Here is a 14431-nt window from a genome sequence, read left to right on the forward strand (position 1 = left end):
CAGCCCTAGGGGAGTTACTGTAGGATTTGCTTCTCTCTGTGTCTCTCCCGCCTGCCTTCCCTCCCTCTGCCGCAGGAGCACCAAGCTCTCCCTGAGCCCAGGGCTATGCCTTACGCGGTAGATACTCAGCTCCATTTTGAATCAAATTAAATTATGTGGAAAATGTACCCTTTCATAGGCTAAGTTACAGTTAAAACCCAGAATTTTGTAGGAGAAAAAGAAATTACTGTTCTTGCTCTCTTCAGTTAGGACATTCATTGATATCAGAAATTGGGATACTCTTTGTGGCTTTTTTGTTTTTCGTTTTTAATGCAAAGGAAAAGAATACCTAGGCAGCAGAATTTGGGGAAGGTTTTTAGCTTAATTTTCCGACTTGAAAGGGAAGGAAAACAAAAAACTCCTACATATTAAAGTGTAAACTGATGCCTGAGGAAAGGACATATTCCACGGTGTCTGTGTTTCCTAAATGACCCGCGTTTATAGGTATTGATATTTGTTTTTGAAGAATGCATGCAGAATTGTTAAGTGGTTATTGCTGAGGACAGGGACTGAGGATCCAGATGTATCTGCACCTGTCCCAGTGTCTGAACGTCTGTCGGGGGTGCAGGAGATGGGCAGAAGCTAGGAGGGAGGCTTGTACTTTGACTTGTTAATCTTTCTGTAAAATTTGAAGTTTCTTACCAAGGATATTAACTTTCATTTATTTCATGCCAACAGAGAATATGTGGGTGGTGGGGTGGAGCTGGGGAGGAATCTACCTTGAGCGATCTCAAAAACAAGGTCCATTGGTTTAAAAAAATAAAGAGGAATTAACACAATGAATTGAGGACACTTATTGTTTAACCTGAGTGACAGTAGTAAAAGTATTTATTTTAATGTGAGTGACAGTAGTAAAATTATTTTTTTTAGTTAATATCTGCTTGAAGTATCTATTAAGCTTTAATTGTTTGGAACCTTCAGGAAATTAATTTTTCTGAATAGCTGTGTTTTCCAAATGATTAGGGACTCATCCTTTTAAGCCACAAAATTTAAAAAAATGTCTTATCAAAAATATTTCCAAAATGTGTTACATTTTAAACAGTGTAGAGAACATAACCATTTCTTTATAACTCAACAGTTATTATCACAACTTTTTTCTTTATAGCTTTATAACTTTTTCTTTATAACTTGACAGTTACTATCACAACTTGTACTGCATTGCTTGTTCCTACACTGACCGGCCCCAAGAATTATGTGGTTTGTCTCTTTTCCTGCATTTTTCTTACTTGCTGTCAATCTCAGTGGCCTTACAGAAACGAACTTTCTTGAGTCAGTTTTTCTTGCCCTTTGTGATGTGTAAGATTAGAACTCAGATTGGAAGGTTTCTAGGACGGGGTTTAAGGTAGGAAAGAGGGAGGAGGTTCTGCGAGAAGGACCCTTTTGGAGTAAAATGCATGGGCTTTATTGGTTCCCTTAACAAATCCCCATCGAGACCCATGTGCCGGGCTCCCGACTCTTCTCTGCGCTCTTAGTTGTCAGTCTAACATGGCTTCAGGCGGTGGACCTGGGACATCTGTTGGCTGCTGGGATACTTTTTGGATTATTTCCTGGTTCTTAGCAGTATTCCAGGTTGTTGGCCTAGAGAATTCCAGAGGTGGCAGTACTCATGAAAACTTACATTTTTAAAACAAAGAATTTCTTCAGGATTTGTTGAGATGGAAGCTACCCATAGACACCAAGTTTGTGATATGAATTGTAAAAAGTTACAGCTACAGAAAGGTGTACTTCCTGAAGTAGCTATGAAGCAAGTTTTGTTTTTCAAACCCTTTTAGTACCATTTTTATCCACTAGGTGGAAACAATTACAGTATGGCCTATATTGAAGATATAGTTTTTATAACTCAGTATATATCCCTTAAGTAAGGATGAAATAAAAGTATTTAACCATGGATTGGCATCTGTGTAGGAAAGAAATAAACATTAAAAGATATTTGGGGAAAAGAAGAATACTTGGCATAGTGATTATTTTATTCCTTCATAAATTATTATTTTAGCCTCTCTTGCCTAAGAATAAAGTTTTGAGGGTTTTTTTTAGAGGGGGGCTCGAGGTGGGGCGGTTGTTATTGCTGCTGTTAATAATGTGAAGTTTATCTTCAGGAAACTAATAAGCGGACCTGCCCTTCCAGAAATTGGGGTACTTTAATTCTCTGCCTGGATACTTGACAGGTATTTATCTCGCTGGTTTAAAAAAATAAATTTGAAGAAAATGGAAGGTACTGTTGTTAACAAATAGGGAAATAATGCTTTGGCGTCTGTGGTGGTTTTAAAATCTATCCACAGATTCTTTGATACTCTTTCCTCCAAGAGGTGGAGCTTCATTCCCCTCCCTGTGAGTCTGGGCTGAATTCAGTGATTCGCTTCCAACAAATAGAATATGGAAGTGATGGTATGTCCCTTCTGAGGAGGTAGTAAGAGGCCCGCTTCGGGCTTCCCTGGTGGCGCAGTGGTTGAGAATCTGCCTGCTAATGCAGGGGACACGGGTTCGAGCCCTGGTCTGGGAAGATCCCACATGCCACGGAGCAACTAAGCCCGTGAGCCACAACTACTGAGCCTGCGTGTCTGGAGCCTGTGCTCCGCAACAAGAGAGGCCACGATAGTGAGAGGCCCGCGCACCGCGATGAAGAGTGACCCCCACTTGCCGCAACTAGAGAAAGCCCTCGCACAGAAACGAAGACCCAACACAACCAAAAATAAATAAATAAATAAATTAATTAATTTTAAAAAAATAAAAAATAAAAAGAGGCCCGCTTCCTCCTCACTGTGTCTGAGATCACAACCTCAGGGAGAGCCAGTGCCGTTCGTGGGGGGCATCAAGCAGCACTCGGGAGAGGACGGCGCGGACCTGCCAGCGAGGGACCCAACCCGGGGGAGATCCTCCAACCCAGTGTGACTTTCAGGTGACACCTTGATGGCAATCTCATGACAGACCCTGAGGCAGCTAAGCCACTCCACATTCCTGACCCACAGAAACTCAGATAATAAATGTCTGTTGTTTAAGCCACTGTGTTTGGAGTAATTTGTTAACACAGCCTTAGATAACTAATATGCTCACTTTGGGAAAAGTTAGGTGCCCAGGGTATGCCAAGTTGTTCCTTGAAGTATAGAACATATTCTGCTTACTTGAAATTGTATAAAGTTGGCATAAACTACCATATTACCTTTGTTCTCGGGGAAAACTGGGCCCGAGATACGCTTACCTTGAGGTTTGAGTCCATGGTATCTCGAAGTAGAACTAACCTCCCAAGGTACATTTAGTAGGCTTCAAATTTCATTTCCTAGGAATACATATTAGGATCAATTTTCTAGAAACCTGATGGGGCGAGTCCATAATGAAACCAGGGAACGTGAGAAGGAAGGCTCTGACCTTGAGAGTTCAGTGAGGTAACGGCGGCTGCGGTTTTCTCAGTCAGTCCCTCCTGCCTCGGCTGCTGAGTTGCTGACAGCTTGTTATCAGGGTGGACTGTTGATGCTGCGTGCTGGTTACAGGCTCTCAGGTGAGCACAATGCTGTGGAAATGGTTAAGGGTCTTTAAAAGCCAGAGTCGATCCTGTCTCAGTCCTGCTGGCCATTGCCAAAACCAGGCAAAGATAAACTGCCTGCACTTTCAAGTCCGGGTGTAATCGGCCGGTTTCCAGACTCCTTGTACGAGAGTGTCGTGCGTGTGCTCAGGACACCCAGTGCTAGTTGTGTCAGAGCCAGCCCTGCAGGAGAACTGTCAGGAGCGGCTCCAGGTCGCAGTGTCGGGAGCCTGGGCCGAGGCTGGGAGTGGGAGACGGCGGGGAGGGCAGGGGCTGGGAGTCAGGGGGCCTGGGTTTAGTCCTGGCCCTACTGGTTCCTGACACGTGGGCCAGCACCATCTCTCTGACCTCAGGATTTTCATCTGTAAAATTGCAGGTTTGGTACTCAATCAATCACCTCAAAAGAGGCCACAGGCCTGCCTTCCAAGAAAGTTCCTGAGGGGCTTTTTCAAACGAAATGTTTTTCCACCCTCCTCCCATTGGTTGAGAGTCAAGGCCATCTGGAGCCCCTGTCACTGAGGGGAGCGTGAGACATCCCTCCTCCACGTTATGGTGGGAAATGGCTGTGTGAGCCATCGAGCAGGATGATTTCAGAAGCATTCAGCTCAACCCGAGGATCTGGGTCCCAAGACAGAAGTAGCCAGGATTGCCCTCCCATCCTGGCAGTTTCTCAGTCTCCATGTTGACATTTGGGGACTTCTTTTCCCTTCAGTGTTAACTTTAGATTTCATCTGAAGCCAGCTAAGCTTCTCAACAAAAGCAGCTTCATTTACCCTGTACCAAGGTGCTGTGGGTCGGCAAAGCCCTCCTTTTAAAACAATGTGTATTATGCTCCTGCCAGGCAGTGTGCTGAGCCTTTGATAAGCATTCTCAATTCTCATTTCATCAGCACAGCTCCCTATCGAGTAGATACTAGTTCTACTGTCCCCATCTTTCAGATGAAGAAACAAGTTCACAGAGGTTGTGACTTCTCCGAGGTCACATACATGGCAGAGCCAATATGTGACTTCAGTCTTGTATGGGACAAAGCAATTTTATCACGCTGCCTTCTTTTGGAGGTCAGAGCCTTCTGTGTGAGAGACCACTCTTTTTTCTCCATGTCTCCACTCCCCCCATAAACATAACATCCCAACCCGCATACTGGGACCAGGCAGGTGACTCCATCCTCTAACACATGCTCAGCCCTGTGCTGGGATCTGTCCCTGTGGAGCCGCCTGCCCTCCAAACTCTTCCAGGTCCCTTCCACTCTCAGCTCAGTCAGTTATCTAGCTCAACTTAATCTTGCCTTCTTGTCCCAGGCCATCCTGAACTTTCGTGGGTTCCATCTCCGTTAACATTTTATACAATGTTTTCTGTCCACAAGTTCTGCCTTTCAGCTAAGTGTTCAACCCCTTGAGCAGTGCCACTGCTATGACCAGGGTTCTGTCAGCCGCAGAGATGGCCCAGACGGACTCGCTGCCAGGCAGACAACAGGGATCCCCATGAGCACATCAAGCAGCGGGACGCTGGAAAGACAGGCAGCGGGCCCCGGACACATTCAGCTTCAAATTCCAGGGATCAGCCACTTGGTTGGGATTCCAGGCTAAGCTCTTATCCCGGTGGAATCTGGGTATCAAGCACAGCAGGTGGACACGGATAGCAGGGGGCAGGTGGACTGGAGACAGGGAAGGGCTTCGTCCTGGAGAATAAGATGAGAACTGTGATGTGAGGTCACATCAAGGCCTACATCAGGGATGACTGGGCCTTATATTGTGGGATGGTAGGTCTCCAGTCCAGGCAAGATGTCCAGCTGTCATGAGATACCAGGGTGGCCCGGTAGCGTGATCAGCACGACTTCTGGAATCAGACCTGCCTGTTGAATCCCCTTTCTACCACTAACCGGCTTACCTTGTGTAAGTTACTCAACTGCTGACGTGTGCCACTCCTAGACGCATTAGTACGTTGCCCAGCAGAGCGTAAATGCCCTTCCCAAAGGCTTGGAAAGCCAAGCTCATAAGATGACTTACATGTCTGGTGCAGTAGCCCTCAGATTACAGAGTGCTGTTAATAGGTGCTACAAAAGAAGGTAGCGGTTAGAGCAGGGGGAGAGGAAGAGTTTCCGGAGGTAAATATGGTTGGAAAAGCTGGGTCAAACAAAATTAAATGGATATCATCTCCTGTAAGACTTCTCAGAATCTTTAATGTGCTCGTGTTGTTGTGACTCTCCCAGAGGAGTCTATATTTTATGGCATCTTCCAGACTTAATGACCCAATGACCCTTTTATCAAGGAGCACCCTGCAAGACTTTGAACATGTTTTGGGAAACATTAGCCTAGCACAATGCCTGGCATTGTGAAGGCTTGTTAAATAATTTGAATAGTTGCAGGAAAACTTAACATTCAGTTATCTTGCAAAAGTTGTTTATGAACTTTCTCAAGGCAATCCAGTGCAGTGGTTAAAAGCACGGACTCTGGACCTGGTCCTCCTGGCTGTGTGGCCTTGGACAAGTTACTTGACCCCAGCTTCCTCTTCTGGAAAAGAGAGACGATGATACAGTATCCTCCTGGGAAGGTAGTTGTAAAGCTCTAATGAGTTAATAATACATTTGGTTAGAAAAGTGCCTGGCACATTATAAGCATGATATGTTAGCTATTATTTTCCTAGACAGAATGAAGTTTAGAGACGCTTTCAAGAACAAAGTATTGACTGCTGTTGTGATGCTAGCTTACCATTTGTCCTACATAAAATCCCTCTTGCTCACACAAGAAGACTGATTAATAAACAGATGCCACTTAACGTCACTATCCCATTTTAAAAAAGAATAAGTCATAGGGCCTCAGACAGCTGTTTTGCCTCTATGGCAAAATCCAAATCTCAAATATAAGAGATTTGCTCTAATATTCTATTAGGTGAAGATGGAATATTCTTTTTTTCCAGAGGTACTTTATCTTTACCTAGAAATTATTTTCTGATTAATAAAACACAAATTAGGATAACTCATTTCACACAAGCACACACCACAAAAAATGTTTCCATATCAAAACACAGGTACCAATGCTGGATGAAATTAATTAGGTGGCAGGAAAAAAAAGAACAAAAGCTAAGAATTGGAATAATCTCACAGCCTAAAAAGTAATTCTATTCTTGCCACACATGGAAAGATTTTAAGGCGTTTTTCTGTTATAGATCTTAATGTTATACCTGAGAGGCTGGATTGGAATTATAAAACTTTTGAGGTATAAGACATCAGAGAAATCTTTCTTATTTTGCAGTTGAGGAATCTGAGTCCCACAGAGAGACTGATATGCCTGAGGTCATTAGCTGGTTCTGGAGGACAGGCCTGGAACATAGATATTCCAGAGTCTTGTCCAGCGCCCTGCGGCAGGCCTGATGTCACTCATGCAACCCCAGCAGAGCTAAGGCCCAGCCACTGCACCCACCCTGCAGGAGGTACATTTGTGAACATCCCTGGCACAGCTCTCCATCCAAGGGTCTTCGGTACTGAGTCTTTTGCAAAACCCAGAGTCACCCCCTTACACTGAATTTGTTTAGAGCACATTTCAGTGCTGCGGGTTACAGTAGACCTCGACCTGGGCTCTGTTGCCTGGCTCCCACCCCCAGAGATTCTGGTTTAATTTGGCATCGGGAGTTTTAAAAGGTATAGAGCTCCCTCCAGAGCATCAGTATTCCTGAGGAGAGAAAACTGTATGAATCACAGATAAACTCCATTTAACCTCCCTTGCGTTGTAGTCGGGAACTCTGAAGGACCAGCTGCTGTGCTAGTTATAAAAACATGAGTCATTGTGCACTTCGTGACGAGCTTGTGTTGAGAAGAGGGGGGGTTGGACCAGGTTGGGTGTGAGGAAGGTGGGTGTGGGCAAGTTGGTCATCCAGTGATAACTGAGCACCTACTATATCTGAGGCCCTGGATACCTAGAGATGAGAAGGCCTAACCCCTGCCCTCACAGGGCTCGCAGCTGGGCTGGCTGGAGACCACGGGGAAGCTGACACGGTGTATTTTCTTGCAACCAAAAGTACTCTGATTGAGACACTTATGTGAAGGCGCTGTGCAAAATAGTGCACGGTGACCAGTGGTCAGTCACCGCAAAGCCGCCCAGGTGCGGGCAGGTGCACAGTCCGTGCGCCGCGGTGGTGGGAGCTGCTACAGCGGAGGCTCTGGAGCAGAGGCCCAGAAACAGACGTTTGAATGATTCAAACACCCTAAACCAACCACTCGCACTTTCAAAGCCTGTGGCTCACATTTACTTGGAACAACGAGCTGAAACGGGAAATGGATGAGCTCACGCTGCCCTTGCTCCTGTATTTCAGGCAGTGTTCTACTCTACACAGCAAGCCGCAGAGTCTCTCTTTCCACCCCGCCTGCAGCTATTTTCACAAGCTTTACCTCCTAGGAGCTCATCTTTCACCCAGTCTTGGAACCGGGGCTCACCTTCCACGCTCCCCTCTTTGCACTTATCCCGTCTCTGATGTGCTCACATTCCAGACACATGAGAGCCATAACTGCACGGCCCTCCTGTCCGTTAGGCTCTGACCTGAGGTTTGCATGCCTGCTCCTTCCTTTCACATTTGTGAATGGGGTTTTTATCATTCCTTTGGGACTGGAACTCTCTAGTAAGTTAGGGATTGTGTCAGGAAATTGTAAACACTTGGACCTCAGACAAGCCTGGATAGTCAACGGCCAGGTAAATGACAGTGGCTAGTATGTGTGTGTACAATGTTTACAGAGCACTTGTGAAGTCAGTCTAATTGAAATTGCAAAAATCTTCAGTCAGGTAGGAATTAATCCTATGTTTTGGAGGAAAAACATGCTTCGATAAATTATGCCCAAAGTCATAGAGCTACTAAGGGGCAGAGCTGGACCTCAAACCCAGGCTTGGTTCCAAATCCATTTCCCTCTCCTTTCTGATCATGGTTGACATTTTTTTTTTTTTTTTGGCTGTGCCACGAGGCTTATGGGATTTTAGTTCCCTGACCAGGGATGGAACCCGGGCCCTCAGCAGTGAGAGCTCAGAGTCCTAACCACTGGACTGCCAGGGAATTCCCATGATCGACATTATTAATTAACTCTTTTCCTGTCCCTAGTTTGGGTTTTCAAGTAGGCAAGCACAATGTTTTCCTACATAAACACCCAGCATTTTGGCTGGAGAACTAACTGCAGGGCACTGAAACCACATTGAATGTTATCAACTCAGCTGTCCGCATATTCCAACCAACTTGCCATGAGCTTCTAGAGAATATTACAAGTTACCATTTATGGAGTTTATTCCAGATGCCGGACCCTGTGATAATTCCTTTACATACGTTATCCCATTCATCCTCATACCAGCTCTCTAAGATCTCGAAGATCTTCCCACTTTGCAGATCAGGAAACTGAGGCTCAGTGAGGGTGAGATCCAAGACTGGCCCTTCACATAAGTCACGGGCCTCCTGCACTCTTCTCTCCCTGCACTGTCCCCAGCACTGGGCCGCAGCCCTGCTTCACCTGTCAGAGGAGACAAAGAACCGGGCCCTTTAGCCTCTGTCCTAGGAGGCTGGTAACTTCTCCCTTTATGGATACTCCAGAGGGGATTCCACAGGGTTCCAGTGAGGAATGGAAGAGAGGGGTGCAAGCTGGAGAGACCCCAAATGGTGCCGTTCACTGCACAGCTGCTAAGGGAGCTTTGATAGAAGGCCCCCGGCTAAGGAGGCTGAGTCAGTCCCCCTGGCACAGCAATGCCATGAGGAATTTTGGCTCATTGGAGATAGAATGTGGTTCACCAGATCATTCCCATAAGACAAAGCATCTGTTTGTAATTTTTGCCTTTATCACATTCTGAGGGATCTGTGTTCTTGCCCTCCCAAAACTCCCCTTCTCCCGACTTCAGTATGTCTGTAGGAGCCAAGAAACCCATTTGTCCTCTCGAAAGGGGACAGCCTGTCACAACCACATGAAAATGGGTGGTCTTTATCCCTAACTCAGGACTAGATCCCCAGGATGAGAAGTTTGTAAGGAAATCTTAGGTGATCAGTCTCCAGCAATCCCCTCTTCCCCAAGTGGTCACCTCAACTAAGCAGGAGATCTGAAATGGTTTCTCAGAGGATGGGTCCCAACCTTTGTCCATTTTCCATCACAGGCCTATATGGGAGATCAGCAGCAGGCTCCGGAGTCTGACGGGGACATTTTTTATTTAGTGAAGATGACTTGAAGTGAACTGGTTCCCGTGAGCAGGTTTTTTTCTGTGGTCCAGATCCTACAGGTAGCGATTTCTAAGCAAGAAGATCAGTACGGCAACAATTAGGCCAATCACAAATAAATCCCAGTATGGTCCAAGGGTATTGTCCAGTTTCATCCATTTCCATCTCATGGTAAACTGCTGGCAAGAGACATTCTGTCAAAAATAAATCCAAGCCTCCCACTTCATTCAGAACCATCATCTGCCTCCATCCCATCTCCCAAGAGTTGCTCACTGGAGTTTTCAGAGATTTGGGGACCTATTTGAGACAAACTTACATTAAAAAACAGGATATCTCGAAACAAATGCACAGTTTCCAGTTTCACGAGGGCAAAGAACACAGGTATGTGAGCATCCGGACTTGTTTTAGCAGCCATATCATATAATCTCCTGGCCAAGCGAACGTCCTGGAAAGAGAAGAACAGCCCATACTCATTAGGTACAGATTCTTCAGGAGAAATTAAATAGAATCCATAGTTTGAAATACAGTAACTTATCTTTGGTAGGCTGAACGCTCTTCCCCCATGGCCCCCACAAGATGCTCATGCCCTAATCCTTGGAACTTGTTAATATGTTATGTTACAACAGCAAAGCGAATTTTGCAAATGTGATTAAGGTTACAAACCTTAAGATAGGAAGACTGTCCTGGATGACCTGGTGGACTCAGTGTAATCACATGAGCCCTTAAACACTGAGTTTTCTCAGAGAGCAGAAGAGAAAGGCAGAGGGATGTGGCAGAGGAGAAGTCAGAGATTCTAGCCATGGGAAGGACTCAACTTGCCCTTGTGGAGGGGCCACACAGACAGGAGAAGGAATGTGGACAGCCAGCAAGGAAATGGGGCCCTCAGTCCTACAAGCGCAAGAAACTGAATTTGGCCAACAACCTGAATAAGCTTGGAAGCAGATTTTCCCCTAGAGCCCTCAGTAAGGAACACAGCCTTGATTTCAGCCTGTGAGACCCTACAGAGAGGACCCGGTCAAGCTCACCTAGATTTCTCACCTACAGAAACTGTGAGATAAATGTGTGTGGTTTTAAGGCACTGAATTTGTGGTCATTTGTTACAGCAGTCATAGAAAACCAACACAGACTCCAAAAAGCTTTCTTGGATATCTCTGGACCAGACCTTAAGTATAATTCCAATTAAAGGGGCAGGAGAACAGACACTAACAGTACATCTCCCCAAACAAATGGCAATACAGATAGTGACAAGCATTTAAAATCCCTGCTTTTCTTCCTAGTACTTATCATACCTGAAGTTATGGGATTTGTTTATTCATTGTCTGTCTCCAGGTCCCTGAAGACAAGGGCTTGCACTGCCTGTTCACCCCTGAATTCCCAGTGCTTAATGAAGTGCCAAGCACATGGCAAGTCTTTGATAATACTTATCAAATGAGTGAATAAATGAGGAATGAGCGAATAAACTGTTTTGGTTCTCAGGCTGGAATTTGATTCCATAAATGACGTAATATATTTTTAGGAACTTGTTTTTCCCCATTAAATTATGCCATGGTAGATCAAAAATCTTTCATTTTCACCTACTTACGGCTTGTTTTTGTTTGCTTTATATTTGCTTTGTTTTCCCAAACCGAGTAATGAAAAGGCTAAGTAGAATTGCTTTTAAAGGTTGAAGCGCCCTAGGCCAGTGCCAGAATTATACTTTGCTTGGGTGCCTGTGGATTATTTTCAAAAGAAGGGGAAGAAGAGGGATTTTTCACAAATTGTGCTCATCCAGTATCTCTCTGTCTCTCCTCTCCATCTCCCAGACCCCCGTTACACAGGGTTCAAGAGTTGTGAATCCTTGATGCCTCCGCTAAACCCATTTCTTGGGTGGTGTCCTCTCAGCTACATTTTGCTTGTCGTTTATTAAATTTTTCCAAAGCTTCGTGGACTGGTAAATTTATTTGTTTGAGAAAGAGGAATAATGCCTGCTTAAAATAATTAAAATTCAGGAGACTGTTCCAAACAAATCTTCCTGGCAACAGAGAAAATGGATGTTATAAAAACTCTAAATTGTGTCTCTAATTCCAACAAATTCAGAGGGTGTTCACTTGAAAGCACCCTACAGATCACAACAGCGGTGTTACCTCCGCATGTGACAGGCATATTAACTTGGATGGGACGTTCAAGGAGAGGCAACCTTTGTCAATATCTCATTCCTTCCTTCTTATTTGAGGCAGGCAAGAGTTATTAATTTATTTCTTGAGGCACAAACATCACAATTCAGTTGCTTAGCTTATAATAAAAAATAGCAGAGAAGTACCATGTAAAGTGGGATGGCCTGGCTCCCGGCCAAGGTGGCCTCACGATCCGCAATGGGGGTGGGGTGGGATAGGAAAGTCTTTCTTTAAGATTCGCAGAGAAAGAAAATCCTGAACCCTTCTGGCTAATTAGGGCAACCCATATAAAAGAAATTTTATTACTAGACTCTAGAAAAGACTGCTTGTTCTTTGATCCTATTTAGTAAAAAAAATCCAAACCATTCACACAAAGAAAATTCCCCGTGATAAATTGTGCTTTGATGATGGCTACGGTTCATTATTTAAGTCCATTGCATATCCAGTCCACGTACATTTAACTTTTCTGTGGTACATTTGAGTTTATTTTGCTTTAAATTCAGTGATTTAGGAGATTATATAAACCGATCTACAGACTTCTTAAGTGTTTCTAACTATAATGTCAGGTGTGCCAAAGTACTGCCCTATGCTCACATGTTCAAAAGCTGCTTATAACTCAAAGATACAGAATTCTCCAGCAATAAAGTATCTGGTTTATGAAAATTGTTCAGTTACATAACTCAGGAGTTTTCCAGCCCCGAATCTTTGGGTGTCATCAAAAATGTCTTATACTGGGACAGAGGTAGTTTTTTGAATAATTCATTCTTGTTTTCTTATTATAAATATGTTAATTAGAAGAAACTTTGAAAATACAGAGGTGAACAAATAAGGAAAAAACACCCAAAATCTCACTGTACAGAGGTAACTACTGAAACTTCATACACATCCTTCCAGCATTCCAGTGTTTTTGTATATATTCATATATACATACTTTTAATTTAGGAATTTTTCATTCTGTATGATACTTTGTCTTCTGTTTTCTTAAGTTAACGATATATTTCAAAAAATATACCATGTCCTAAGATATTCCTTTAGTCTATATTTTTATTTTTAATGGTTGTACAGTATTTCATAATAATGGCTAATACTTATTAAATATTTACTGTGTGACATTCACCACTGTCGTTTATTTAAACCCTGTTACAATTCTATAGGGCAGATGATATTATTAACTTCATTTTAAAGATGAAGAAACTGAGGCGCTGAGAGGTTAAGTCACTTATCTAAATTCATATGTCTTGTAAGTGGCAGAGCTGAGATTCAAATCCAGAGAGTCTGCTTCTAGCCTGCTCACTTAGTCACTAGGCCATAAAATACATAATGGAGTAGTATACCACCACACAATAGTTTATATAACATGTTCTCTATTTTGGAGTATTTTGGTTGGTTGTAGGGTTTTTTTCTAATAAATAAAGGTATACACACACAAATTTTTTTGCACATTTCTGATTATTTCATTAGATAATAGACATGTATTTCAAGAAAGGTTATGACCATTTCTAAGAGATGTATATTTTGTCCTGTCATATTTCCGAGGGGGCCATTTTAATGTCAAACTTTAGTTTGGCCTTTCCAGAAAATAATTCTATTCTGGTGTTTAAAGCTTCAGCTCTAACACTCCATAGGCGGTCAGACCAGACAAATGAAAAATAAAAATGCTTCGTGCCATAATTACTTTTATTTTTGACAGATCTATTTATAATTTATTCAGTAGATGTGGTTTTGTTTTCCCTGCAGGATCCAAAAAATGTGTTTAGTAGGTCTAACTATATATATTGAAACTAATTTCCAAGGATAATTTCCTCTCACCTTTTTTCTTAATTTAGATAGATTTTCTAGTCAGTATCTTAAAACATACCTGCTTTCTTCCATTTTAAAAACAAAACAAAGAAAAAAATGAAAAAATGAAAAGAGCATCATGTGTGTCTTATACTCTATGTTACAAAAACATTTTAGAACAGAATCTGATAGTACTGATTCCTCTGCCGGAATGGTTTCCTCTTTAACAAGTTTATAGTATTTCACTTGTGTGTGCATGCATGCACGCCATTTTGGGCTTTCACTTTAGCTATGGACGTGTCTCTTCCACAGTAGACTATGAACGCTTTGAAGGGCGTCTTGTTCTCGTATCCTTCTTGACACAATGCTTCTTGACACAAAACAAGGACTTAATAAATATTTGAGTAAATAAATGAATGAAGAAAAGCAAGGCACGTTACCATGGTAGTTTAGAAGCAGATGTCTTTTAAATCTAGGGCTTCTTTGAAGGGTTCATAGAGGTGATGATATTGGAGCTATTCTTTGAAAAATGGATTGGTCTTCAGTGGGCAAAAATGTGGGAGAAAATCATTCCAGCAAATGGGGAGATGTGACCTAAGGTCAGGAGGGTGCAGTTCAAGGTCTTGCGGGGAAAGGAAAAGCAGCCTAGAAGATATATAGGGAAATAGGGGCATAGCAAACCATTATTATCAAGGTGGATTAGGTCAGTGAGAGTTTGAATGCCAGGGTAAGAAGTCTGGACTTCATTAAGCAATAGAAAGTCAGTAAG

At 43.2% G+C, this 14431-nt stretch overlaps 1 protein-coding gene across 1 annotated transcript in view; it reads right to left on the minus strand.

Annotated features, from left to right (window-relative positions):
• Positions 1-9672: 9672 nt before the first annotated feature.
• Positions 9673-14431, minus strand: part of SEL1L2 (SEL1L2 adaptor subunit of SYVN1 ubiquitin ligase) — a 123549-nt gene continuing 118790 nt past the window's right edge. Inside the window, exons 20-21 of the mRNA XM_061209838.1 lie at positions 10047-10175; positions 9673-9909 (exon numbers count right to left, since the gene is read on the minus strand). Of these exons, the coding sequence (XP_061065821.1) occupies positions 9787-9909; positions 10047-10175 (252 nt within the window). The 3' untranslated portion in view covers positions 9673-9786. The remainder of the gene's footprint in view (positions 9910-10046; positions 10176-14431) is intronic.

The sequence above is a fragment of the Eubalaena glacialis genome, chromosome 13, assembly GCF_028564815.1.
Source record: "Eubalaena glacialis isolate mEubGla1 chromosome 13, mEubGla1.1.hap2.+ XY, whole genome shotgun sequence".
Lineage (NCBI taxonomy): Eukaryota > Metazoa > Chordata > Mammalia > Artiodactyla > Balaenidae > Eubalaena > Eubalaena glacialis.